Source organism: Schistocerca piceifrons, chromosome 5 (genome assembly GCF_021461385.2).
Source record: "Schistocerca piceifrons isolate TAMUIC-IGC-003096 chromosome 5, iqSchPice1.1, whole genome shotgun sequence".
Classification (NCBI taxonomy): domain Eukaryota; kingdom Metazoa; phylum Arthropoda; class Insecta; order Orthoptera; family Acrididae; genus Schistocerca; species Schistocerca piceifrons.
In genome coordinates this window covers 570,603,652-570,631,390 of record NC_060142.1, presented here as the reverse complement: position 1 = coordinate 570,631,390, position 27,739 = coordinate 570,603,652, and the positions used below count along the sequence as shown (strand labels likewise).

The 27,739-nt window shown below is 45.8% G+C and overlaps 1 protein-coding gene across 1 annotated transcript in view; it reads left to right on the top strand.

Moving 5' to 3' along the window:
- Positions 1-27,739, top strand: part of LOC124798574 — a 181,299-nt gene that overhangs the window by 137,164 nt on the left and 16,396 nt on the right. Inside the window, exons 2-4 of the mRNA XM_047262036.1 lie at positions 3,865-4,132; positions 20,394-20,675; positions 25,526-26,014. Coding sequence (XP_047117992.1) covers positions 3,865-4,132; positions 20,394-20,675; positions 25,526-26,014 — 1,039 coding nt within the window. The remainder of the gene's footprint in view (positions 1-3,864; positions 4,133-20,393; positions 20,676-25,525; positions 26,015-27,739) is intronic.

The window sequence follows — 27,739 nt, the reverse complement described above, 5'->3', positions numbered from 1 at the left end:
TACTGTGAAGAGACTAGTAATTGGTTTCACTACTCTTGTATCCCGCCCGGACGACGATATCGATCCCGCCACAGATCTGTTCGACATCATAGCGGCGAAGAGGTTGCGGGATACGGCGGCTTAGGATGGGCAGCGCTCGCGATGCCTTATGAGGTTCCGCCATCCGGAGGTCGAAATGCCCTTACGAGCAGCGACTGGGATCTCCACGGGCGTGTCGCTCGCCGAGCGAAGATTCCCGAAGTCATCCGCGAGACCCGCTACTGTCTCCTGGCTTCCGTCTGCCGTATTCGACTGCGGACTGCTATGCGGACTCTTTGTTGCTGTGCTGATAAGGACTTCAAGAGGATTAATGGATTTTCTGGTATTGCTCTTCCACCATAGTGTCTGATCGCCCACGCCGACCAGCTAGTTCCGGTTTGGTGAACTTTAACTTTGTTCTTTGGTTGTTTAATTTTGAATTAATGAAAGCAGTGCACTTGGGTACACACTACCAAGCAAATGAATAAAAGTACGACGTAAACACATAATAGAACAGACGCAGCAAGGTACACACATCAGAAAAAGTTAATCATCACCCCTATATGTCGAGCAGGTGTCTCGCCACTGTAACTGTTGCTGTACCGATCGGAAAGTCACCTTTGACGTTGTTTCTAAACGTGCGCACCATTACCATGAGATAGACCGCCGCACTCGAATGGATTTCAGCACTTCAGTGGAAAGTAAAGCACCTGTAGGTACGCATTAGTGGCTTTCTGTGGAACAGTAGAGTGACATTCCGTAATGTCACGACGGGATGTCGCGATCAACGATCAGGTCTGCATCACTGCGTTATGCGCCAAGCTATTTTACGTACTGAAGTACAGAACATATCAAGCTCATTAATACAGTCGCCGGTAGCTGAAAAGAAAGGTATCGTGTTGCATTTATAAGACACTACCATGTTCCACACATAAGTCTTCAGAAGAAGAGAATGCTCTTATTTTTTATTTTCACATTTAAATTTCTTTTACTTTCATTGCGATATGAATATTTTATTTAAGAAGAACAAAAATTGTTATATGAAACTTGTTTTTGGTAACAAAATTATGTACCAAAATGTGTTTTTTTGATGTGAAAAAATGAGTAGCGATAAAAACGTATAATCAGGAGGCCTCTGGTTCGATTCTCGAAGGTACACCTTTTTTAAACTTTTAATAATATTCAATTTTTATTGACAAATCGAAACATTAATTAAAAATTTTGAATCTAATATCATGAAAATGTGAGTGTTCAAAATAAACAGAAATGCAAAACATCAAACAAAAAATAAAATATTATTTCTGTGTAGAGATTGACCATTATTATGATTTTATATACTATTTTAATTGAGAATGAGGCACTTCATTTGTCTGTATTAACTACTAATTTATTTTAGAGTTTAATTTTAATGTTTAATCAACATTTTCATTTGATAATAAATACACAATTTAAGAAAAAGTAAAAAATGTGTTACTACTATCTAGAATCGACCCACCTAGTTTTCGATTATAGGATTTTAGCTCCAGGCGCTCAGCTGTCGGCCACTACATTACTTACTCAACAGCGAATGGAGATTTTTCTAATTTTCAAAATTAGTTTTTTCGTGTTGTTTTGAGAGTTGGGTCGTGCTGCTTTAGGAAATTGATTTTGGGGCGCTCGCCTGTATCACCTATAAGGATGAAAGAAAGTCAGAGAGGTCCAGTCGATACCACTTGTAAAAGTAACCTTACCATCCCTATGCGAGCGATGGCGTGGGGCCGTGAGATACTTGAAGATTTTTCATTCGAAATGAGATTTTGTGCGACATCATCTGTAAATGGAGCGTTCACTCAAAGCTAAAAATAAAATTTAAGGTTGATAAAGCTACTGCTTTCGTGTGTATTAGTTTAATGATGTATTCAGAAGCTACGAATGAGTGACCTGTCTAACCACTTCGTGGTCGTGTTGCCTTGTGAGTATGACAACTGCCTCTCACATCTGTTCTGAAGTAGAAACAGTGCCTGAGGCGCGACGAACAGACTGCCCTGTTTGGAAAACTCCTAGCACTTAGTTCCGCCGCGCAGCTGAAAGTCGCAGCTCGTTACGAAACACGCGCGGCCCCTGTTTTGCGCATTCTCACACCTCGTCCCGCCGGCGACTGTGGACGTTCTTTTTGCGTCTGCCGGCCAAGGTCGCGCTGCGGTCTGCGACAGCCCACGCTGGTGGCGGCGGCCGGTCGTTTTGTTTACAGGAAAGCTGAACGCCCCGGTGTACCCGCCACACACGTATTACGGCTTCCGCGGGCCGTTTCTTTCGCGTCAAGAGCGAGATAGCGCGGCCGGTTTGCTTTACGAGCTGCGCGGATCCCGTTCTGTGTGTCGGCGATCCTAATCCTGGATCCGGTTCGGCAGAGCTGGGGCTTGTTCCTGATCACCGGCACAGGGCACGGGTTACGCGCTCTGCTCGCCAGCACGAATGTTTCCTGATGTTTTCACCGGTCTGCCTCTACTTGTTACGCTGCTGCGGGAGTTTGACTGCCAGGTCTGTCTCTCCCAGCATTGCAGGTTCCTGTTTTTCGTGTCAAAAGCGCCGTGTACTGTAACTAAACATACTATTTTTGTTGTGTACGAAGACTGGTTCGATGCAGCTCTGCACTCTAGTCTACAACTTTTCCCTCCATGTATACTTGTTTCAGACAAGCCCTGATCTACCACTACAACTTTTCCCTCCATGTATATCTACTGCTGTCTTCATCCATGTTAACCTACTTGGTATAAACAAGCCCTGATCTCCCACTATGATTTTTAACTCCGACAGTTCCCCTCATTACCATGCCACATGCCAACGGCATCAACGCAGTGAAAACACCGGTTCCTGCCAGATTACCGATGTTAAGCGCTTTGGAACTTGGCTAGCACTTGGATGGGTGACCGCTCGGGTCTACCGAGCGCTGTTGGGAAGCAGAGTGCTCTCAGCGCTTGTGAGACCAGTTGCAGAGGTACTTAATCGCGAAGTACCAGCTTCAGGTCACGAAAACTGACAACGCCGGTAGAGCGTGGCCCTCCATATCCGCATCAAAATGGTTCAAATGGCTCTGAGCACTGTGGGACTTAACTTCTGAGGTCATTAGTCCCCTAGAACGTAGAACTACTTAAACCTAACTAACCTAAGGACATCACACACATCCGTGCCCGAGGCAGGATTCGAACCTGCGACCGTAGCGGTAGCGCGGTTCCAGACTGTTAACAGAAAATTTTTCTGTAATATTTGATGTAATGTAAACATCAGTGCGCTCTCTTTCAGAAGTGAGTTTGTCTGATTTTGTGAAGTTTATAAAGTGATTTCCTTACTGACTGGAGACGGAACTTTCCTACTTTCCTTTGTGTCGCATAACATGTCAATAGACAGTGAATGTTTTTTTTTTTTTTTAAGCCAGCCCTTGTGACCGAGCGGTTCTAGGCGCTTCAGTCCGGAACCGCGGTGCTGCTAGGGTCGCAGGCTCGAATCCTGCCTCGGCCATGGATGTGTGTGATGTCATTAGGTTTAAATAGTTTTAAGTCTAGGGGAGACCTCAGATGTTAAGTCCCATAGTGCTCAGAGCCATTTGAATCAAATCATCTTTCAAATGTAATAACTTGTGTACCAACTTCCGTATATGTCGCTAAACTCCTTGATGATGCGATTTTTTTCCCGTTAGTGTAGTTCTAAAGAAAATGGTCCTCACATACTGAAATGTGTAGAGGACGCGCGCATGTAGTATTCTAAGTGTTAGGAGAAGCTGTATACAGCTTATGTCACCTATATAGGCGCGTATTCCTGATCTTTCGGTGAACGGACTGTGAGTGTGCGCCCTCCCGGGTGTTGCAGATGCGGCGGACCGGCGGTCGCTAGGATGGCGGCGACGGACGGGCAGATCGTGTGCGCGGCGGCGCGCTGGTCGGACGAGGCGCAGTACCTGCGCGAGCTGGTCTCCGGGCCGCGGCCGCTGCGGCTGCCCGCCGTCGTCAAGGTGACGCGCGGCCAGTACGGCGGCCTGGGGGTGCCGTCGCTGCCCGCCCCCGCGCTCCAGCCCGCCGCGCTCATCGTGTCCGCGGGGCGCCGCCGCAAGCTCGCCGCGCAGGCCGTCAAGCTCAAGGTGCGTACCTCGTGCTGCGACCTCACTGTGGCCACATCCCCGGCGAAGGGCGTAAAAGCAGTAATGCAAGACTCGTTCGCTGTTCCAATACACCACATCATTCCCCGCACTGTTGCCTATAAAACCCTACATTTCAACATATTCTCCGCTCAAAGCGACGGCCTTGCGCCAACTTACTGGGAGGGTTTGTATGCCCACTTTGTACCACTCTACTTGTCGACGCCGAAGCCAATGTCTTTCTGCGTCAGTAACCTCCCCGTCATCTGTGTAACGTCTCCCGCGGAGTGCTTCCTTAGTCGGTCCAAACAAATAGAAGTCGGAAGAAGCGAAATTCGGGCTATATGTTGGATGTGAAGAATAGTCCAATGAAGTTTTGTGAGCTCCTTTCAGTAAGGCTTTGCGTTGTCCTGGAGAAGGACAAGTTCGTTTGCATTGTTCGACTGGTGTAAGACGTCGTGGTCTCCTGACCTTCATTGCTTACTTATTCCGCCCACAAAATCATATTCCGCACATCGAGACGCTTCATTCGAACCGAAACTCGGTAAGATAAAGTCAATGTTGTATGAATTCATGTAAACGATATGCAAATAACAAGTAAGCGCACCATGGTTGAAATACTCGAGGCTGGCGTACACACACACATTCGAGACACGACGGTCGCAGGGGCTTGCTTTTAGTTTGGGAGACGCAAACCGCATGCCAGGGGGCTGGTCCCTTCAGAGGACGACTCAGTCTATGCCCGTAGAGCAGACAGCATTGGCCGGAATGAAAAGGGGGGAACGACCCCATGTTCGGCTTAAAAGCAAATTCCACTACATTGTGTGGGAGCGACCAGCCTACGCATTCTTTACACATAGCACACAGTTTCAGAGGTTTTCATAGGGAGACAGCAAACGCCAAACGCCGATGCTACAGATTTCCGGATTGGTCACCTTAAACGAAATGTCATTCTCCCGTTTTAGAAGAGCAATGGTGATTTGCAGACGATACTCCTGATGCCTTGAGCTGAAGGAGTAATGGAAGAGACCAAAAGATATACCCATTCACGTCTGGCGTGGAGAGGGGCCGTTACATTGTTGCTCTTTGAGCGAGAACACGTAACGAGAGTGTGTGCGCTCGTACATGTATTCTAAGAGCGAGGAACAAGTCTGTCCTCAGTACTTTACCGGGAGAGCACCTCTGTCGAGAGCGAATCGGAGTGCAACTCTATATTGACTCCTTGCGATTAAGCGTTGTTCACTGTGTTGGCCGCCATGCTTATTGTGGCGTGTGAACGGACAGAGTTACAGTTACGCGCTTGCGAGCGAATTTTGAGTGGCATCACGGTGGACTGGTTATCTGACCGATGTACCGCGCCAATAGTTCGACTAGGGGCGAATAGGGTAGGGAGAGTTTGATTGGCGAAGGTCAATCCAGATAGAACGAGAGTTATCTTATCTGTCAGCAGCGAGCGGCGCAGACAGCAGTCGTTGCAGCTTATGGTATTGTGCGCTACAGCTACTGCGAGCCCCATATTTCCTCCACAACAGTACACTTCACTGCACTTCACACGCGGCAGCCTCGACCGTACCTAGCAACATTCTAAAGGATAATTATTCAAGTTGAGTAGGCACGGCTCTCAGCCATTCTGCCAAGTCAATAACAATCTTAAACTTTGTATAGAAATTTCATTAGCGTATCCTATCCTTGAGAGGTAACTTCACATTCCCAAAAGAACCAGGAAATAACGTGTTAAATTCATAACTAAAAGTGCCATTGTGATTTCTCAGAATTTTTGCAAAATAAATAATAATTTTCGTTAGTTTCATGTTTTTCTTACACTAACTAGCACTACTCCAGTACCCAAGTATCCCACTAGTTACGTAAGAAATTCTGTGAATTTTTGTGTCATTTCCTTACAGTGGACGACTTCAGAAGATATTTATTGCTGAAAGTTTTTCAGGCATTTCTATTTAGAACGTTAGGATCGTCTGTCTGACTTCTGTAGTAGTGTGGGGGTGGAAATTGCATCTTGCAGGAGCCACAGGGTAAAGGGTACATCTGAGATTAATCCGTTGCGCAGAATAACAGATCAATCCCACGCTCACACTGGGATCAGTCAATGACCTCGAATGAGTGTCCGCACGTTCCAACACTGCAGGAATCACAGCCGTGTATGCGGCCGCCCTGCACGCGGGAGACGTGACAGACTTGGGCGAGTTGGTTGCGATGATAATAGACCCCTCGCCCAACGACTCACCATGCTTTCGTTCACTGTCAGGTCTCCATAGACATCCTGCAAGTGCCTAGGAATATCTGAGATGCTCTCGTTCTCCACCAAAAGAAACACAATGTCAGCTCTCTGCTTGGAACGCACCTCCGTTACAGGCGCCATTTTGAAGGCTACATATCGGAATTGCTTGAGCTATAGGGGCTGAGAGGGGAACATTCCACGATGTCTCACAACAAATTACGCATTTTTTCCACTGAAATTGGTCAATAAAGAATGTGTTTCGGTACTTATCGAACGTCCCTCGTAGTTTGCATTCCCTCAGTCTGAATCCTCCTTTCTGTAATAGAATACAGAGCCAGGAGTAACGTACCGAGCGAGGTGGCGCAGTGGTTAGCACACTGGACTCGCATTCGGGAGGACGACGGTTTAATCCCGTCTCCCGCCATCCTGATTTAGGTTTTCCGTGATTTCCCTAAATCGTTTCAGGCAAATGCCGGGATGGTTCCTGTGAAAGGGCACAGCCGATTTCCTTCCCAATCCTTCCCTAACCCGAGCTTGCGCTCCGTCTCTAATGACCTCGTTGTCAACGGGACGTTAAACACTAACCACCACCACCACCACCACCACCACCAGGAGTAACGCCTGGTATGAGGGTGAGTCAAATGAAAATTACACAGATGTGGCCATTGTTGTTTTTGCGACCCCGCACGCTGGGCGACACATTTTGTGGAAATACGATCTTGGACACAAAAATTATGTACGCACCCTTCAATATTAACTGTGTTACCCATTTTAATGATTTTTGGTCGCCAGACCGCTGAAGTTTAACTTGAAGTGATCAGATGCATTGGATTGGAGCACAGCTCACCTGGAGCGAAAACAGCTGATTGGGAACCAAATAGGTTAAAACAAGGAAATGCATTATTAATTTGCATTTCTCATGGAAAAAGGAAATTTGACAATAGGGTAGTGTACCACAGAGCCTCTTGTCCTGGGTAGAAAATATATTAGGCGTTTATTACTCCACGTTCCACTCAATACAGTTGTATGATAAAAATATTCATTGCGCAGCTCAGGGAGATCTTGACTTAAAGAAAGCAGAAGCTGCTTCACTACTTTGGAGACGTTCAGCCAGGCTGGGCGGGAAGAGGGTCTTGTAACAATAATAATAATGAGCGTATGGCATTGGTGGCCGGGAGACCCCTGTGGCGCCACAGGTTGCAATGGTCCACCATGCCGTCGTTATTAACATGTTAGACAGCACAGCCCATCAGTATCTTAACGTGCAGTTGAGCTCTGACAGTCGTCGAACTTGAACGCAGACGTAACATACGACTAAAGGCGATAGAAGGATACGCATATCGGCGATGAAGAATATCGAACTGACCTTGAGGTAACTTCTTGTACGTTTGTAGCCGCTATTCGGTTTCCTCTCCTCTGTAACTGCTGGAGCACCAGTTTTTCTCGTTTTCAAGTGATTGGTCGTAATTGGTACATAATTCTGCCACTGACAGCTGTTACTGCTCACGCACGCTTCTTACTTGAAGCACTTTTCGCAAAAAGCAATAATTCTGTCTAGCCACACGGAGGGTGTCAGGCGCAAATATTGATTTCGTTACCGAGTCAAGTGGCGTGCCACAACCGTTAAGACACTGAAATCTCTACTGATACTTTATTAATAAATGTCTGTCTTGATAACATATAACAGTATGATCTACAATGACCGGTTTTGGCTTGTAGCCGTCATAAGATCACTTAGAAAACAGAAATAAACACTAATCTGACAGTTATAAATTCAGTAGCTTGAAGGGCAAATATACAGAAACTCTACCATAAAGACCCAAAGAAACTGGTACACTAGCCTAATATGCTGTAGGCCCCCGCGAACACGAAGAAGTGCCGCAACACGACGTGGCATGGACTCGACTACTGTTAGAAGTAGTGCTGGAGGCAACTGACACCATGAACGCTGCAGAGCTGTCCATGAATCCATAAGAGTACGAGGGGATGGAGATCTCTTCTGAACAGCACGTTGCAAGGCATCCCAAATATGCTCAATAATGTTCACGTCTGGGGAGTTTGGTGGCCCGTGGAAGTGTTTGAACGCAGAAGAGTGTTCCTGGAGCCACTCTGTAGCAATTCTGGACGTGTGGGGTGTTGCATTGTCCTGCTGGAATTGCCCAAGTCTGTCGGAATGCACAATGGACACGAATGGATGCAGGTGATAAGACAGAATACTTACGTATGTGTCACCAGTCAGAGTCGTATCTAGACGTATCAGGGGTCCCATATCTCTCCAACTGCACACAATACACACCATTACAGAGCCACCATCAGCTTGAACAGTCCCCTGCTGACATGCAGGATGCATGGTTTCGTGAGGTTGTCTCCATACGCGTACACATCCATCCATCCGACCAGGCAACATGTTTTCAATCATAAACAGTCCAATGCCGGTGTTGATGGGCCCAGGTGGGACGTAAAGCTTTGTGTCGGGCAGTCATCAAGAATACACGAGTGGGCATTTGGCTTCGAAAGCCCATATCGATGATGTTTCGTTGAATGGTTAGCACGCCGACACTTGTTGATGACCCCGCATTGAAATCTGCGGAAATTTGCGGAAGGGTTGCACTTCTGTCACGCTGAACGGTTCTCATCAGTTGTCGTTTGTCCCGTTCTTGCAGGATCTTTCTCCGGCAGCAGCGATGTCGGAGATTTGATGTCTTACCGGATTTCTGATATTCACGGTACACTCGTGAAATGGTCGTACGGGAAAATCCCCACTTCATCGCTACCTTTGTGACGCTGTGTCCCATCGTTCGCGCGCCGACTATTAAAACTGGTTAAAAATCACTTAAATCTCGATAACCTGCCATTGTAGCAGCAGTAACCGATTTAACATCTGTGCCCGACTCTTGTTTTTATATAACCGCAGTGCCGTATTTGGCTGTTTACGTACTCATATCTCCGTATTTGAATACGCATTCCTGTACCCGTTTCTTTGGCACTTCATAAAATACATAAAACCAAAGAATACATTAAAAATAGTATGACTGAGTGCCCTAACAAACCTTCAAATATGTATCAGCGCCAAATAATCTGTACACTTACGTGCATAACAAGTGCTGCTAATAGACTGTGGGCGCTCTAAACTTACACACAGACAAACTTTAGCCAGTAGAGAGCACTAATACTGAAGTATACAACTAATCAGCATCATCTATTCAGTAGCTTAAAATGGCTGCACATTGCATTGCTAAGGTGTCTTTTATTGTTAGACAGACACCTTGGGACGTTCTGAACAACGTGTCTTTTATTTTAGTAAAGCTGTACAGACGCACGTATTTAGACAGATCCTCCCGTTAGTTAACGTATTCCCTGTAATAAAAGCCGGTCGAACTAGTAATAACTGGACTCCATTAACACCGCATCTGACGTTGCACTCGCAAGAGTGTGGTAGCCAAATGAACAACCAAAACTTCACCACCAAATTTCGAAAAGCAGAATCAACAGAAAAAAACTGCTGGTGCTCATAGAATGACAAAAGATAATAGGCTGCGTAATAGTAATCGCCATCAAAGAGACAACAAAACATTGCCGATTGCATGAAAGTTGAAAATGGAATACAACGATGCGTTCACTCTCTCTCCTTTTCATGTGGGCGTATTTGTGCGTACATACATTCACACTGTACTTAGGTCGACAACACAATAATTATGATACATTAATTATAACTGTTTCATTAAGATTACCGAGATACTACTGTTCAAAGTTGTTTTATACAGATTTGTTATCAAATCACTATGCTGTTTCTTCCAATCGCGATTTATACTGTGTCCCACTTTAGGGCAGTGTGATGGAAAATGATTAACGAAAACATACCGGAAATTAGTGATTTATATATTCTCTTAAACAATGAAACTGAATCAACGGAATTATAGCAAAGCATAAATATGCTGCAATATCTACAGTTCACTACAATGCATTCACTGTAATATCAAACACTGATCTGATGCATGTTAGCAACAGACAGGAATACGTCCGCCATACAGGGATATTGAACGCCAGGCACTTGTACTGCGAAACAAATTATTTGTATTGCTGCAGATGTGCTGCGTGCTTTGCATCTCCAATTTCGCCCGTCCGTTCTCCAGACCTCGTTCGATATCACATTTAACACAGGCTCTTCATTATTAACTTTCTTTCGATACTACTTAGCGGTTTTTAAATTAGAAATAACTAATGAATAAGTTAAAAAATATCCTGTTAGTTCTTGCGGACACAACCGCGGAATAATTCAGCCAAATTTCAGAAAGACGTTTTTATTAGTGTGCCTGCAATCAATTCCGTCAGTGTGTTTCAAGCAAACGGAATGGATTGCGGGCACGTTAATAAAGATGTCCGTCTGAAATTAGATTGAATTAATCCTCAGACTTGTCTGCAAGAAGTAAAAGGGTATTTTTTATTTTAATTTACTCATTAATTACTGAAAAAACGTGACCAAAAACACACGACACACTGCATCTTAGTTTCAAACGCCCGCCATTTTATTATTTTATCAAATTAAAAAGAAAGTGTTATAACTGCGTATGCAGTATCCTATAGCCTGAGAAAACAGTTTTCAAATAAAGTTTTCAGATTGCAAGACTTCAGTCATGGACACACCTCATTTTGGACAGACAAACTTTAACTTCTCGGATGGGGGGCTTAATGAAAAATGAATTTCTTAAATCCAAGAATCAATAAATAATGCACAGAAGATCTACGTTGAATGATTTATTAGTTTTTTTTTAAATGTAGAAGTCGTTTATTTTGTAGTCTGGACCCTTAAGGCGAAGAGAGAGATAGTTACTTTCGAAGTCGCGCGAGAATTTTTACTTCTCCTACGAACTCATGCTCCAATGACCTCGACGTTGACTACACATTAAAAATTGATCCTCCTCGTCCGTTTTCTAAAGAAATACCATTGTGGCGACAGTGCTTCTCTGCAGGTTCTCAGCTATGCTGCATATTCCCGCAGTTGCCATATATCGTTAGAAATCAGCAGGATATTAGAAATGAATAAGACCAAGTGAATCTTTAGCCCTCCAACCAAGAGTGAATCATCGGGCCAAAGATGATGTGGGCCTTCGCAGATGTGATGTGTCTCCTACATCGTCTTCGCAATCAGCAACGTTGACGAACCGTGTAAGTTGCTCTTGCAATCCAGCTGTCTTCTCATCACTAGTTCCCAGAGACCTAGAATGAATGCAAAAGTACGAAGTTATTCACCCGGCCTACAATTTACTCGGACAGTGATATGAAAGTGTGTAGAAACGCGCGATGTGAACGCTCCAGGAAAGCAGGACAGTGGATTCCAGCTCAGCAACGCATGGGAAATGGCCTCCTTCAGCTATGACTCTTGACGAAACGGAGGCTCCAGCAACTAAATGACAGCCGCCTAGGGACGTTGGCGGTAGGAGACAAGTGGCTTAACATCTTGAATATGGGAGACACACTTGCTGCAGAAATGCAAAGATAGTCTGCACATGGATTTTATAGCAGCCACTGTGAATGTGATAGAACGTCTACTTGGCTTTGTAATGAGAGGCATCAGGCAGATGGGGAATCTAGAAATGCTGGTGACACATTCTGGGCAACAAGGATGACGACTTTTCAAGTCATTGACAGTACTTTGCCACTGCTCTGACAGAAAGTCTGTCTTCAATGCTCGAAATTTCGTTGAAATTGGTTACTCATTATATACAGTCATAGTAGCAGACGCCAGATAAGATCGTGTAGAGGGCAGCATTTCCTTACCCTGCTAGTATTAATATTCCCAGCGACAACGCGCCTGATTCCTTCGTAACGGCTACCTGCGAATCTTCCGCCTGTCTACTCTCGCCTTTGAACTTCACTTGTCTGCCGCTCTGCGGCACTGAAGACAGATTCTCGTGGCGTGAGGCCTCATCTGAGATCCTCTCTACTCTCCAGACAATTGCAATAAAAACCAGTTCTTGCTTGCCGACGCGAATATTGAGTAAACGACGAACCTCGCGACTGATCCATTGTCAGAAATTAGTTGTTAACGTGCCCCTGCCTTATGGCTTTCACAAGAAAAATGGCAACGAAGCAGACTAGCGTTGTCTAAGGGGTATGTGAGAGCTACTTTTACTAAACTTCGGTTGCTCACACACAAACAAGTAAATGCTTCAGATGGATTGCACAGTGCCTCTAGTATGCTTGTCGATAGCGTCCCGTCACTCCTTTCAGTTCCGAGGGCACAGTGAGCTCGTCCAGGTGCCTAGAACAGCAGTGTCTTCCGTCAAATGTGTCATTCGATTTCGTCATGTTGCGGGATTTAGCCAGATTTCATGCACTCCTCAGAACGAAACTGTCGTGCGTGACAGCTAAGTGCAGCAATACGCAGGAACTTTGAATCGGGACGTACAGGCGTTCGTGATGCAGACGGGCAGGGAAGGAATGGAATATCAACAGATATCTTGATCAGCGAGTGGTTCAGAAATTCGAGAAAATCGTCTGCGAAGGCCAATCCAGAACCAGCGAAGAGAGATATTGTCATCAGGCATCGGCCTTCTTCATGGCAAGCCTCCGCCGCACGCTGCAGCTGCAACAATGGCACTCCGGCAGCGTTTTCACTGGAAAGCGTTTCATAATGCACCATAGGCTCCCTGTGTTTTCATCTCTTTTCTCATCTTAACCGATGGCTCTGAGGACAATATTTTGGCACAGACAACGAGCTGCAGAACAGTGTAGGGAATTCGTGGAAAGCACAGGTCGCTGCCTTCTGTGACGAGGGTATTGGAAACTTGGTAAAACGCTATTGGTGCATTTCTAAGCAGGAGCGGCCACTATGAAGAGAAGTATCTGGAAGGCGTCGCTAAATGTTACAAAAAAAACGATCAAACCTTGAAAAAAAGTATCCTACCTCTGTTTGAAAAAACTACCCTTTTGAGTTATTAATGAAACAGAATTTTACAAACTTCTCGGTTTAGGAGCTCAAAACAAGTAATTTAATTTTTCTGATTATTCCTAGACACTCATGCAGTTACACAGTATTTACGGGGAGTTTAAAGCCATTATAGTTCACTTCAAACACCACATCAGCACCAGTTTGCGATTAGAGAGTGGGCTTAAGTTATAACAGACTGTCTGGTAGTACTGTATGTTCTCCCAGCACATGTTACAGATGTTGCTCTACAAGACCTTTCTTGAGAATATTTTTCAAATGGTTCAAATTGCTCTGAGCACTATGGGACTTAACATCTGATGTCGCCAGTCCCCTAAAACGTAGAACTACTTAAACCTAACTAACCTAAGGACATCACACACATCCATGCCGGAGGCAGGTCGAACCTGCGACCGTAGCGGTCGCGCGGTTCCAGACTGAAGCTCCTAGAACCGCCAGAATATTTTTCTCTTGTATTATTAGGGTGTGCTCCAGTGACTGAAGCGAACAATCTGAACTATACTTTTTGGACTCTACCGCACTGTGCAACATGCATTGCTAGTGTACAGACACATTGGAAACCTGCCATAGACGTTTGCGAAACCATTCGACACTGCTCGGATATATCTCAAATGGCGCGACAGACCATGATTCGATGTGTTTATGCGTCTGTAGAAGAAAGCGGAAGACATTTTGAAGAAGCGGTACCAGTTTGAAATGGGACATGCTGTAGTCTTCCGAATCTCACGAATTTACTTCGGAGAGTTGTCCGCTTATCACAGTACAAACGCCCAACTGTTGGGACTCTTAGCCCTGAATATAGGAGGAATGCTACGCTGCTATAGATATACAGGGTGAAAAATATTTAAACCGACAAATTGTGGGAGGTTGTAGGTGACATCAAAACAAATATTTTTCCCTAATATCATTTTTTCCTATGAGGATTTTTTAAACCGGTGGAGGCCATATTACGCTCTTCAGTCGTTAGAGGCCGTGTTACGATCTTCAGTTGTTAGAGGGCGTATTGCGCTCTTCAGTTGTAGGCAACTGCTGCCCACCAGTGTAGTAGTGCATTGTCTCTGTTTACTAATGGAGCGATACACCTGGAGTGATTGCACTGATATGGTTGGTGCATACTACGTAGCGCACCACAACAGGCGAGCTGCACAGCGGGTTTATGAACAACAATATCCTAATCGCCGTATCCCGCATCATACGACCTTTGGTGCTGTGTACCAACGTCTGCGTGAGACCGGGTCATTTAGCAGATTACCTGGACAAGGACGCTTTCGCTCGGTAAGAACGCTGCAATTTGAGGAAGCTGTCTTGCAGCATGTGGAGCGGTATCCTTCAATCAGCACTCGTGCAATTCCACGTGACATGGGGACGAAACAGACGAATGTAAGAACAGTCCTCCGAGTGCAATTTTTACGTCCATTGCACTTGCAGCGTGTCCTCAACCTGGAACCAGTTGATTATCCACCCAGAGTACAGTTTTCGCGGTGGTACCTGGAACAGTGTGAAATGTATCCTACATTTCCATCCTCTGTGTTATTTACCGATGAAGCAACGTTGGGGCATGATGGAGTCTTCAACAACCACAATTCGCATGTTTGGAGTGAGGATAACCCACATGCCACAGTTACTAGCGCTCATCAAGTGCGGTTCTTCATTAATGTGCGGGTCGGTGTTGTTGAGGACTGTTTAATTGGGCCGTATCTGCTACCTAAGCTATTAAATGGCAGGTAATATTACAATTTTCTCGCCAGAGCATTGCGAGAATTGCTGGAAGACGTCCCGCTCCCTACAATACAACGCATGTGGTTCCAACATGACGGGGCGCCGGCACATTTCAGTCGTCGTATGCGTCGATTCCTGGACCGACGTTTCCCAGAAAGGTGGATTGGCAGAGGTGGTCCTGTACCATGGCCTGCTCAATCCCCAGATATTTTCCCTCTGGACTTTTTTGTGTGGGGCGAGATGCACAACCCTGTTTATGCAACTCCTGTTGCATCAGAAGAGGATCTGGTTGGCCGGATAGCAGCAGCAGGAACAATTCAGGATACTCCTGGGGTTTTTGCCCGTGTCAGATAGAACATGATCCGACAATTTAACCTGTAATTGAAATTGGGTTGTGTTAATGTGTTGTCTCTTGGTCATAAAAAAAAAATGGAAAAGTGTTTGTTGGTTTAGTTACTTTGCCACCAGAGAAATCTTCCTCTACCGGTTTAAATATTCCTCATAGGAAAAAATGGCAGTATGGAAAGATATTTGTTTTGATGTCCCCTACCACTTCCCAGAGTTTGTCGGTTTAATTACTTTTCACCCTGTATACCGGTATAGAGTAAACTAACACAAGGCTCTCGTCTGGTACAAAAAAATGGTTCAAATGGCTCTGAGCACTATGGGACTTAACATCTATGGTCATCAGTCCCCTAGAACTTAGAACTACTTAAACCTAACTAACCTAAGGACAGCACACAACACCCAGCCATCACGAGGCAGAGAAAATCCCTGACCCCGCCGGGAATCGAACCCGGGAACCCGCGCGTGGGAAGCGAGAACGCTACCGCACGACCACGAGATGCGGGCCCGTCTGGTACACAGACAATCACTGTATTGTGATGAAAATGGTATGTCGTAACCCTAAAGTGAATATGTCGTATTTTTTAATGCTGATGTAAGACCTATTATTTTCTTTAAGCGAAAAATTATAATTTTATCAAGTACCTTGATGTTCTACTGCTGTACGCTTTGTCATGAGGTGATGACCGTCAGTCGGCAAACTATTCCCATCGAGACGGTGAACCTCTATAGTGTGCCAAGTCTGTGTAAGATATCGTGGACCAGGAGGCTCCAGAGGTTCCAGGCACGTGCCGGGTGGATGGAAATGGAGCACAGATTTTTTTTAATATTTGGTGTGAAAGGAACACATATCGAGGCAGACTTCCTTTTTGTTAAATGAGTCAAACACTGGGGTAAAATTCATGTTTTATATCACTCCGTGTCTCCTCTTCATAACGCTGAACCAAGTTCTTGCCGCAGTCCAGGACTTGACAATGCACGCGACGCCGCTATGCGACATACTTGCACCACTGTTCGCGGAGCAACTGTTAATCGGCGCAAACTGGATTAACTTCCTGCGCTGTTATATTAATGCAACGAGGTCACCAGTGTCGCTTTAAACCACGAGGCAAGTATCAAAGGTCACAACTCTGACAGAAGATTACTCCCCTGCAGCAAAATCCGGTAGCATACAAATGATTTCTAAGTTCTGAAAATATCCACATAACGTCCTTGGCAATTCCAGCAATTAAAAAAAAATAGGATGACAGTAGAAAAATATGATGGCCTTAAAAGTCGTACCTAAAACCAACACCTAGTTGTGAAGGAAACAGTTCGATTTATTAGCACTTTCAGAAATCTTGTCAGGTCCGTTTCTTCCTCCTGTGCCTCCCAAAACTAGGAATTAGCTTCCTGACCTAATATAAAACAGTTTTCAGTTAATAGCATCAACTTGGGCTAAATCACTCTACACTCGACTTTGGAGATCACAACTGCCGCTCAGCTATTAACACAGCCCAACTCTCCGCTGTGAAACCATGTGCCCTTGCGCTAAAATGACGCAGTTAATCTACAAGACTCGGACATGCACTACGCGTCCGGGTCCCATTGGACCTGCCTTCTTCCCTCCGAGTAGGTGCGCGAATGACTCTCCAATACAGCGAGTTCAGAGCAAATCCCAAAATTTTTTAAGTATTTACACTTCGTATTCAATCAGGCTGAAGGTGCAGAATGATGGTATTTTTTCTCGCCAACGGGGACCCTCATTTGTTTCATCACAATCAATATTCAGCAAACTAACGATGAAAAAAGTTCCCGTTGCGATTTGGGTATTCCCTCCTCGCATGGTTAAACCGTCCCAGAGTGCCACAGTATGCTTGTATTTCGCGAAAATCTGCCCACTCTATAAGGGAAAATCATATGGTTCTCTTTTAGCAGGAGCCAGTCGTTTGTGGGCGAGGATCTGGCGCCCGATAACATCACTGATGAATTCCATCGGGTTCAGATGAAGCGAAGTTGGTGGTCAAGACACCAGCGTGAGTTAGTATCACATTCCTCAAACTACCGTAACACGATTCTGGTCTTATGTCACGGACAGTTCTCTGCTGGAAGTCGCCATGACCATGAGAGAAGACAACAAGCGGGTAGTGATGTCTGTGGCCCACAATATTGTTCACCTAGTACATAGCCCTCGTGGTGCCTTCGACTACTAAAGTATGTCTCACGTCCCCCGTAGCACACTGCCTCCACGAACCTGCGCCCGAGCCGCGGTGCGTGTTTCGAGCAACAGTTCCCCTAGATGACGGCGCGTCCAACACGACCATCGACCTGTTGTAACAAGAAATGTGGGTCATCTGAGCACGTAATACTTTCCATTGATCCACAGTCCAGTTTTGATGATCCCTTGCCCACTGCTTTCGTAACTGACGATGTCGTTGGGTCAACATGGGAGCACCTAAGGATAGACTGCTGTGGGGCGCCATGTTACATTTATATAAACGATCTGGTTGATGGTATTGACAGCGGCCTTAGACTGTTTGCCGATGACGCTGTAGTCTACTGGAAAGTAGTATCACGTGAAATATGTGAACAAATCAATGAGGATTTGCAGAAAATAAATGCGTGGTGTAATGACCGGCAGTTATCTCTCAATATTAGTAAGTGTAACGTACTGCGTATAACAAGGCGAAAATCCCCATTAATGTATGAGTACATTAACATCAGTCAGGTATCTGAGTGTGAATATTCGAAATGATCTCAAATGAAATGATCAGATTACACAAGTAACGGGTAAGGCGAACTCTAGATTGCGGTTTATTGGTAGAATTCTGAAGGGATGCAGCCCTTCAACAAAGGAAATAGCTTACAATACGTTAGTTCGTCCAGTCTTAGAGTACTGTTCGTCTGTATGGGACCCTTACCAGTTGGGTCCCTTCAACAAAGGAAATAGCTTACAATACGTTAGTTCGTCCAGTCTTAGATTACTGTTCGTCTGTATGGGACCCTTACCAGTTGGGTCCGATTCAAGAGATTGAGAAGGTCCAAAGAAGAGCGGCAAGATTCGTGACTGGTACATTTAGCCATCGCGGGAGCGCTACAAATCTCATAGAAAGTTTGAAGTGGGACACACTTGCAGATAGACGACGCGCTAAACAGAAGGGGCTGCTCACTAAATTCCGAAATCCATTCTTCGCCGAGGATGTAAAGCATATATTATAATCACCAACTTTCAAATCGCGTAATGGTCATCATTCAAAGATAAGGGAAATAAGAGCTCGTACTGAGGCTTTCAGACAGTCGATTTTCCCTCGCGCGATCCGCGAGTGGAACAGAGGGGGGGGGGGGGGGGGGGGATATATGACTTCGGCGCGGATTGTGCCCTCCGCCACACACCGCTTGGTGCCTAGCGGAGTATATATGTAGATGTAGATGTTCAATAATGTGTGCTCAGCTGTGTACTCCGAAACATGAGTCTCCACCGGAATTGTTCTCTGTCATCAGATCTGCCACACATCGCCGCCTGACGTACTTTGTAGTTGAACAAAACTCTGACCTCGTTCTGTGATGAGTTGTGGACATCCAATAGCCTGTCGCCTGCTCCTGGTTCACCAGTTTCCGTAGATGCTTACGACAATAGCTCACGGAGAGACACCCAGCTTCGAAATTTCCGGGATAATATTTCCAAAAAGCTGGACCATTACAATCTGGCGTTTATCAAAATCACTTACGTCAGTAGATTTCCCCATTTGCAAGCATTTCGTCATTATAACAGTTCCCGATTTATGTCTTCTCCACTTCTACATCTACATATACATACATACTCCGCAATCCACCATACGGTGCGTGGCGGAGGGTACCTCGTACTACAACTAGCATCTCCTGTCCCTGTTCCATTCCCAAAAGAACGAGGGAAAAATGACTGCCTATATGCCTCTGTACGAGCCCTAATCTCTCTTATCTTATCTTTGTGGTCTTTCCGCGAAATGTAAGTTGGTGGCAGTAAAATTGTACTGCAGTCAACCTCAAATACTAGTTCTCTAAATTTCCTCAGTAGCGATTCACGAAAAGAACTCCTCCTTTCCTCTAGAGGCTCCCACCCGAGTTCCTGAAGCATTTCCGTAACACTCGCGTGATGATCAAACCTACCAGTAACAAATCTAGCAGCCCGCCTCTGAATTGCTTCTATGATCTCCCTCAATCCGACCTGATAGGGATCCCAAACGCTCGAGCAGTACTCAAGAATAGGTCGTATTAGTGTTTTATAAGCGGTCTCCTTTACAGATGAACCACATCTTCCCAAAATTCTAACAATGAACCGAAGACGACTATCCATCTTCCCCACAACTGCCATTACATGCTTGTCCCACTTCATATCGCTCTGCAATGTTACGCCCAAATATTTAATCGACGTGACTGTCAAGCGCTACACTACTAATGGAGTATTCAAACATTACAGGATTCTTGTTCTATTCATCTGCATTCATTTACATTTATCTATTTTAGAGTTAGGTGACATTCTTTACACCAATCACAGATCCTGTCTAAGTCATCTTGTATCCTCCTACACTCAACGACGACATCTTCCCGCACACCACAGCATCATCATCAAACAGCCGAACATTGCTATTCACCCTATCCAGAAGATCATTTATGTAGACAGAAAACAACAGCGAATCTACCATACTTCCCTGGGGCACTCCAGATGATACCCTCACCTCCGATGAACACTCACCATCGAGGACAACGTACTGGGTTCTATTACTTAAGAAGTCGTATGTTCTTATCAGTGTTAATACCTGAGCACCACAAGGCAGAATTTAATCTCGCTGTGGGCAGTGGCCATAGCTTTTCGGCTTATCAGTGTGGACGCACATCTGAATGAAGTAATGAGTATCTTTACTGACACTGTCGGATCCACTTCTGTTTAGTGTTTGCCTATTTTGTCCACTATTGACTCCCCAGATGTCATAAGGAAAGCTGCTAGAATAGTTGTTGGAAAAGTTGAGACAGTATGATGTGTGTTTCACTGTTTACAGGAGGGAGGCCGCATGGCCGCAGTCGGCCCACGGCTGGCCATCCCGGAGACCTACCCCGGCTACTTCGAGCTGCTGAGCGAGGAGGGCCGCGCCGTGCGCTGCATCGAGGGCGTGGGCGAGCTGTCGCGGCGCGCCGGCCTCTCTGGCGCTTGTCTAGTGCGCGAGCCCGTGCGCGCATTCCCCGACCCCGGGCCGGGCCCGGCCGTCGCCGCCGTCGCAGCCCTGCCGCCGGACGGAGCGCGCACCGTGCCCGTCGGCGAGACCCTCACCCCCACCGGAGAGGTAAGTCACCACACAACGGGAGCATCCCGACTTGAACCGCTAAAACCCAAGCATAGATACGTGTTTGCTCTATCAGCCATGGAAGTCTTATCTGCAAAACTTCGCAGTAGTCATCAATGAGGTATTATTTGACTATAAGGAAAACATTTGCTAGAAAAAGTTCATGTGGTAACATATCCTTGAAGGCTGCGCTCAAGCTATTGAGGACGCTTCAGGAAGTTTCCAGTATCCGAGGTGCAGAGGCTTTTGTCCAGCCTCGAAATGTTATAGGTCGGTCTTTTCTTCTACACGGATTGTGATCTGAGACTATAGTTCAATTCGTTTATCTTGGCGGTTCGCGCATGCCCGCCCAGACGCGGGAGATTGCTGCGTTGCCAGTTGTACGCGCCAAGAGAAGCAGCGCCATAGTATAGTTCGCAAACTTACGTTTAGGGGGGAGCGCGCACTTTATGAAGTAAAGCCACCACGGCCGTATTTACCCTTTCGCTGCTACAGAGACGTGCTTCCCGCATTCCGCGATGTGCGCGATTTTGTCATCATTGCACTGTTCGCCTGTGCAGACACATGGCGTTTCGACTGCTTTGACACACATCATTCGATTTCACAAAAACTATATGGCCCAAAAATTTGATTTTTACACATCTTCTTGACTGATACCTTCCCCCCATAAATGACTTAATTTTGTTTCGATGTTCAACGCAGCTATTGTGCAGCGTTACATGTAGTAAACCATTGCACGAAATTTTGAAGAGTTTGCAGAGGTAAAGGTCCATACTTTCCGTATGGTCGATTCTAGTTGCCACTAGAAATTTCAAAAAATTACATTCAAACGAATAAAATTCATGAAGTAAGACACTTCGATATTGTTTTTAAATAAAGAAAATATTAAGCACTGATCAAGGTTTTTTTTTGTTGTTGTTGTTCGTTGAATTTGTTCGTGGCAGACGTCCGATGACACCCGTTCAGGTTGTTCGTTGATCGGTTCACTCAGTTTTTTTTTATTACAGAGGGTAGCTAACCCTCTGACCGAACACGCTGAGCTACCGTGCTGGCCATCAAGGTTTGAACTCAGAACCTTTCGCTTAGCAGCCATACACTTTACCCATTACGCTAAGGCAGCTCGTCATTCAAAACATCTCCCAGAGGACTTTAAAATATCACGCAAAATACCAACTAACACTGTTGGTATGGTTATGAATTACTCACGTTTCGTCGAAGTACAGTAGGAAATAAACAATTACCGCTGTTCTTTATTGCGAAAAAGCGGTTAGTGAGAATGATACAAACACCTTTCCTTGCTATCGCCTGAATTAGGAAGCGTGTTTGGTTTAATTAATTAATAGAATATGAAGCAATTGGTATAAAGAATGCTTTTTCCAAACTTTCTATAAAATAAAGTCTGCTATCAAGACATTGCGTTTGTTCTATTACTTTATTTATGACTGAACGTTTCTAAAACTGAAGACACTCGTCCGTGCTCTGCACCGCAGTCGAGCTCTGGCAACGTCGTTCTCTGTTCATTGGCTGATTGTGTTTTGTGACGTCAGATGCGCAGAACGAACCTAAACTCGGCCGCCGTCTAAATGACGCGCACTTTAGTAGGCAGGCTCCCTTAGACGCTTCTGACTTCCTCTCCACAGCACCTGTTCGAAAGAAACTGCTGACATTTCTGGCAGGAAGCAGCACAAGCTGTGAACTACTGATTGAAAGACCTACATTCGGCTCTTAAAGATGACTGGCACGGCCTACATGTTGACACAGTTTCTTGTAGAGGTTTGGAGCTCAGTGCAAACGGGAAGTTGATCGTGAGCCCTCCAGTGCAGTTGAGTCATGAGCGCAGAAGTACCGTTTCGGGGGTATTACTGATTTCACAGTTCGGAGGTTTAGTGAGCAACCGTGGCCCACAAAGTATTTCTTCCAGTACGAAAAAGTAAGAGAACTGGCAAATCCGCTACCCGCGTGCGGTTGTGGAGTGCTCAGCGGTTTTCCGGCTTTTGTATGCGAGATTGCGGTTAACGAGGGCATTTGTAGGAAGATGCCTGCATCAGATCGTGAAATCTGTAGCTACGGATTTGACGATTTCAACCAAAGTCAGAAAATTCTATTTGCTTCCTTGGAAAGTGGAAGCATGGTGATTTTGTGTATTTTTTGACTAGCTGATTTTGAGCTGTATTCCTATTTTTGATTTGTGGAGATTATAGCTGGGGGTTGCTAGAGGCCAGTTGAAGGTGGCTATGAAATGTTAGCAGTGTTCGTTTTCCAGTCTAGTGGTCGGATCTTGCAACATTTCTGTGGAAGTAGTTGGACTATCGATCTTGGAGAAACCAGAAGTTATGTACTGTCTCGCTCGTTATGTTGAAGCAGGTGGTTCTCATTTACACTGAGTTAGTAGTATAGCAGCGTAAGGGATTAATCTATACCCGCTACTAAACGCTTTCGTGAAAATCTTCAGAGCAGTGCGCCACGTTGTTTGTGTTGCGCGCCACACATCGCTAAGAGAGCGTGGATTCTGGCCGCAGGTGCGGGTGTGATGCCGCGCTGCATCACGGCAACTCCGCGTCACGGACGAAAGAAACGTTTGAATGTTACCAGATGATACGCTACAGAGTCATTTTACCAAAACACAATTCGATGTGCTGTACGTCCTTCACTTACTTGACATCGATGTGAAAATGTGAAATTCTAATGAAGTAGGGTCTATGTAAACCACAGCGGGATGGAACAGTGGGTTCACTTGTCAAGGGAAAAATGTGGGCGTACTACGTAATTTTCGGTGTATCCGCACTAGAGTGGTCCACTGTCAAAACCCACAACGCTCAGATTATCGAATGGTGGAACAGAAAGATGAACTTCGTAATCTTTGTCACGCATATGTTAACTCAGCTCTGTATCTCGGTGCAAAAAGTTGCTTATACACAACAGAATGAAGACGAATGGTCAAAAGTCGATCGAGTACAGTGAACTATGCTTTGTCAATTTGCAAGCGTAATAATTTAACAAGCCATCTGGCAAAGTGTTTGTACCGTCTAGAAAAACATACATCCATAACTTAACAGTATGTGGTGGTCTTTGGTGACTGCACCTTTAACGTGACGACCTTGTTGGGAAAACACTGCAACTGTAATTGTACACAAATGCAGAGTTTCTCAGATAAATGAACTTGATGGATGATAGAAAAGACACAGCCCCCTGTTATAAAATCATTTCTATTCCGCTTTCATCGTCCGCTCTGTGGTACGTTCTTCGTCACTTCAGTTGTTGTTTACACTGCGAGTTGACCGACGCTCCACGGCGAGGTTATCTGCGCCCATCCCTTCAGTAATCAACTCTTGCTCTAATCCAAGTTGCTACTTTAAGAAAGAAACAGATCAACATTTTAACATATTTTTCAAGTTCACCCTCAAAATATCTCCCTGCATGGTGCAGTGTTTCCAGTTGTCTTCAAACCATCTAGCACCCGGTACTGATCATATCACCGCAATGCGATACATCTCAGAACATCAAAGCAGACCACTGTTACACATCACAACACAAACACTCAAATAAGGTTGTGCGAACGTTAAGAAATGCATCGAAAGGCGATTTCAAGTAGCTAGCTATCCAGTCACCATAAAACTGTTCTGAAGGGCATATGGCTACCGTAAGAGTTCCCGGAGTGGCCTGCAGGATGAATAGTTCCTGTATGCAGGAGCTTGCACGTTGTACATTCTTGGGGATCAAACCACCTAATCTAATGCAAGAGGCTTTGCATATTAAGTGAGCTCTGACAGCTCGGTTACCAGTAGCCTGCAATGAGACGAATTCCTTTAAATTTTGATTAGTACAGAATGTGCATATCCAAAGTTGGCCTGAGGCTACAAACATGCAATGATAAGAGCCTATAAAGAACCAGCGTCGCCACTAGAGGGCATAATTTTAAATTTATGTGTGTGTTGAAACAAGTGAATGTAAACAGACCTAAACCTAACTAATAAGAAGTGAAATACGGGCTCTAGCCTCGATGTCAAAGAAAGAGAGGCAAAGACTTTCTTCAGGTATGCCGTATCCAACCGAAGGCATTCATTGATTCAGCAGGGCCAGCCGGTGTGGCCGAACGGTTCTAGGCGCTCCAGTCTGGAACCACGAGACCGCTATGGTCGCAGGTTCGAATCCTGCATCGGGCATGGATGTGTGTGATGTCCTTAGGTTAGTTAGGTTTATGTAGTTCTAAGTTCTAGGGGACTGATGACCTCAGATTTTAAGTACGATAGTGCGCAGAGCCATTTGAACCATTTGAACCTTACAGCATCAAGTTAGCTATCATTGTTCTCACACATTAGACTGTCCCAGCTCGTGTGACTGCCGACGGGCAGCTGGGTAGCGACGGCTGTGGGCGTTGAGGGACATAACACCTTATGCTCGGGCAGTAAGTCTTTGCGTATTCAACAGTTCTGCATCGGCTGAACTCACACGGGTGGGGTTGATCAAGTGGTTCGTTAATGCGCAGAATGCATGGAATCGGGTCGTCGTTTGGTTTGTCTATACTAGCTTGCGCCTACCCACGAGCGTGCTGACGGGTGCCCGGCAGTACCCACAACCACTAGTGCAGCGTAGGAACACCCCACTGTAGATGTCCAACTGAGCTTACCTGTTTCTTCTTCTGATAAGGTTCTCCAATGGACTTCATCATTTACTTTGTTTCAATACTTCTTCGTCTGGACTTAATCTGCCCCTGCATTATTTGCTGGTGCCATTTTCAGATTATGTGCACCACTGTTCGCCTTTTTCTGTAAATATTTACGGCTCCCGTTTAAGTGATCCCCGCACTCGCTTCCGAGCAAGTGGTGACTCGACGCGCCGTTTGCCGGCAGGTGACGGTGGGCAAGTCGCGGTACCTGCGGTGCGTGGACGGGCGCGGCGAGTCGCTGCTGGTGCCGCTGGAGCAGCGCGGCGGCCGCTTCTCGGCGGTGGCGCGCGAGGACTCCATCTCGGGGGTGCACAGCGCGCGCAACCTGCTGGCCAAGCGGCTGCCGCTGACGGTGCGCCTGGTGCACGGCCCGCCGCCGGCGCCCGCCCCCGGCGCCTCGTCGGCGCGCGGCCACCGCCACTTCGCGCCCGAGCTGCGGCTGCTCGCCGCCTACGAGGAGGAGCACGTGTTCGCGCTGCCGCTGGGCGGCCACCACCGCGCCGCCTCCGCCGCCGCCGCCGCCGCCTCCGAGCAGCTGCTGGCGCTGCCGCTGGCCGCGCCGCTCAAGGTGGTGCGCGCGCGCAACGAGGACGCGCTGCGCGGCATGCACGAGTTCGTCCGGCTGGCCGAGCGCGCGGCGCGCCTGCTCGCGGACGTCGCCGACAAGATGCAGGTAGGCGGCGCGAGCCTCGGTACTGTTCTACTGGCAAATACACAGGATGCGAAGGGTACAAGCGCAAAATTTATACTGTCCATTGAGGACAGTCTACTGAACAACATTACATCAGTATTTACTTAATTTGCAGACCAATAGTCACAGTTATTACGTGCAGTATGTTGGAACACGTGACCCTACGACTCATCTTAGAAGAAAGATTAAGGAAAGGCAAACCTACGTTTGTAGCATTTGTAGACTTAGAGAAAGCTTTTGACCATGTTGATTGCAATAATCTCTTCCAAATTCTGAAGGTGGCAGGGGTAAAATACAGGGAGCGAAAGGCTATTTACAATTTGTACAGAAAGCAGATGGCAGTTATAAGAGTCGAGGGACATGAAAGGGAAGCAGTCGTTGGGAAGGGAGTAAGACAGGGTTGTAGCCTCTCCCCGATGCTATTCAATCTGTATATTGAGCAAGCAGTAAAGGAAACAAAGGAAAAGTTCGGAGTAGGTATTAAAATCCATGGAGAAGAAATAAAAACTTTGAGGATCGCCGATGAAATTGTAATTCTGTCAGAGACAGCAAAGGACTTGGAAGACCAGTTGAACGGAATGGACAGTGTCTTGAAAGGAGGATATAAGATGAACATCAACAAAAGCAAAACGAGGGTAATGCAATGTAGTCGAATTAAGTCTGGTGATGCTGAGGGAATTAGATTAGGAAACGAGACACTTAAAGTAGTAAAGGAGTTTTGCTATTTGGGGAGCAAAATAACTGATGATGGTCGTAGTAGAGAGGATATAAAATGTAGATTGGCAATGGCAAGGAAAGCGTTTCTGAAGAAGAAAAATTTATTAACATCGGGTATAGATTTAAATGTCAGGAAGTCGTTTCTGAAAGTATTTGTATGGAGTGTAGCCATGTATGGAAGTGAAACGTGGACGATAAATAGTTTAGACAAGAAGAGAATAGAAGCTTTCGAAATGTGGTGCTACAGAAGAATGCTGAAGATTAGATGGGTAGATCACATAACTAATGAGGAGGTATTGAATAGAATTGGGGAGAAGAGGAGCTTGCGGCACAACTTCACTAGGAGAAGGGATCGGTTGGTAGGACATGTTCTGAGACATCGAGGGATCACCAATTTAGTGTTGGATTGCAGCGTGGAGGGTAGAAATCGTAGAGGGAGACCAAGAGATGAATACACTAAGCAGATTCAGAAGGATGTAGGTTGCAGTAAGTACTGGGAGATGGAGAAGCTTGCACAGGATGGAGTAGCATGGAGAGCTGCATCAAACCAGTCTCAGGACTGAAGACCACAACAACAATAACATGTTTTTAGGTTGGGTTGGAAGGAGCAAGGCAGAAGCGAGAAGTAGAATTGCTCAAGCAAAAGCTGCTTTTAACAAGAAGAAAAACATCTAGGAGCATCAGCCTTGAAATCAGGGAAAGTTTTTTGAAATCATATGTGTGGAGTCTGGCATGCCATGGATGTGAAACATAGACTCTCGGGACAGAGGAAGACTAGAAGCTAAATTCTTTTCAAATGTGGTGCTATAGAAGCATGCTCAAAGTAAAATGTATCGACAAGGTCGCAAACGAAGTGGTTCTGGAAAGAGCAGGTGAGAAGAGGAGCTTCTGGAGTTTCATTGTTAAAAGAAGAGTGCAATTTATAGGCCCTGTATTAAGACATAAAGGACTTCTGAACATAATCATAGAGGGATATGTCGAGGGAAAAAG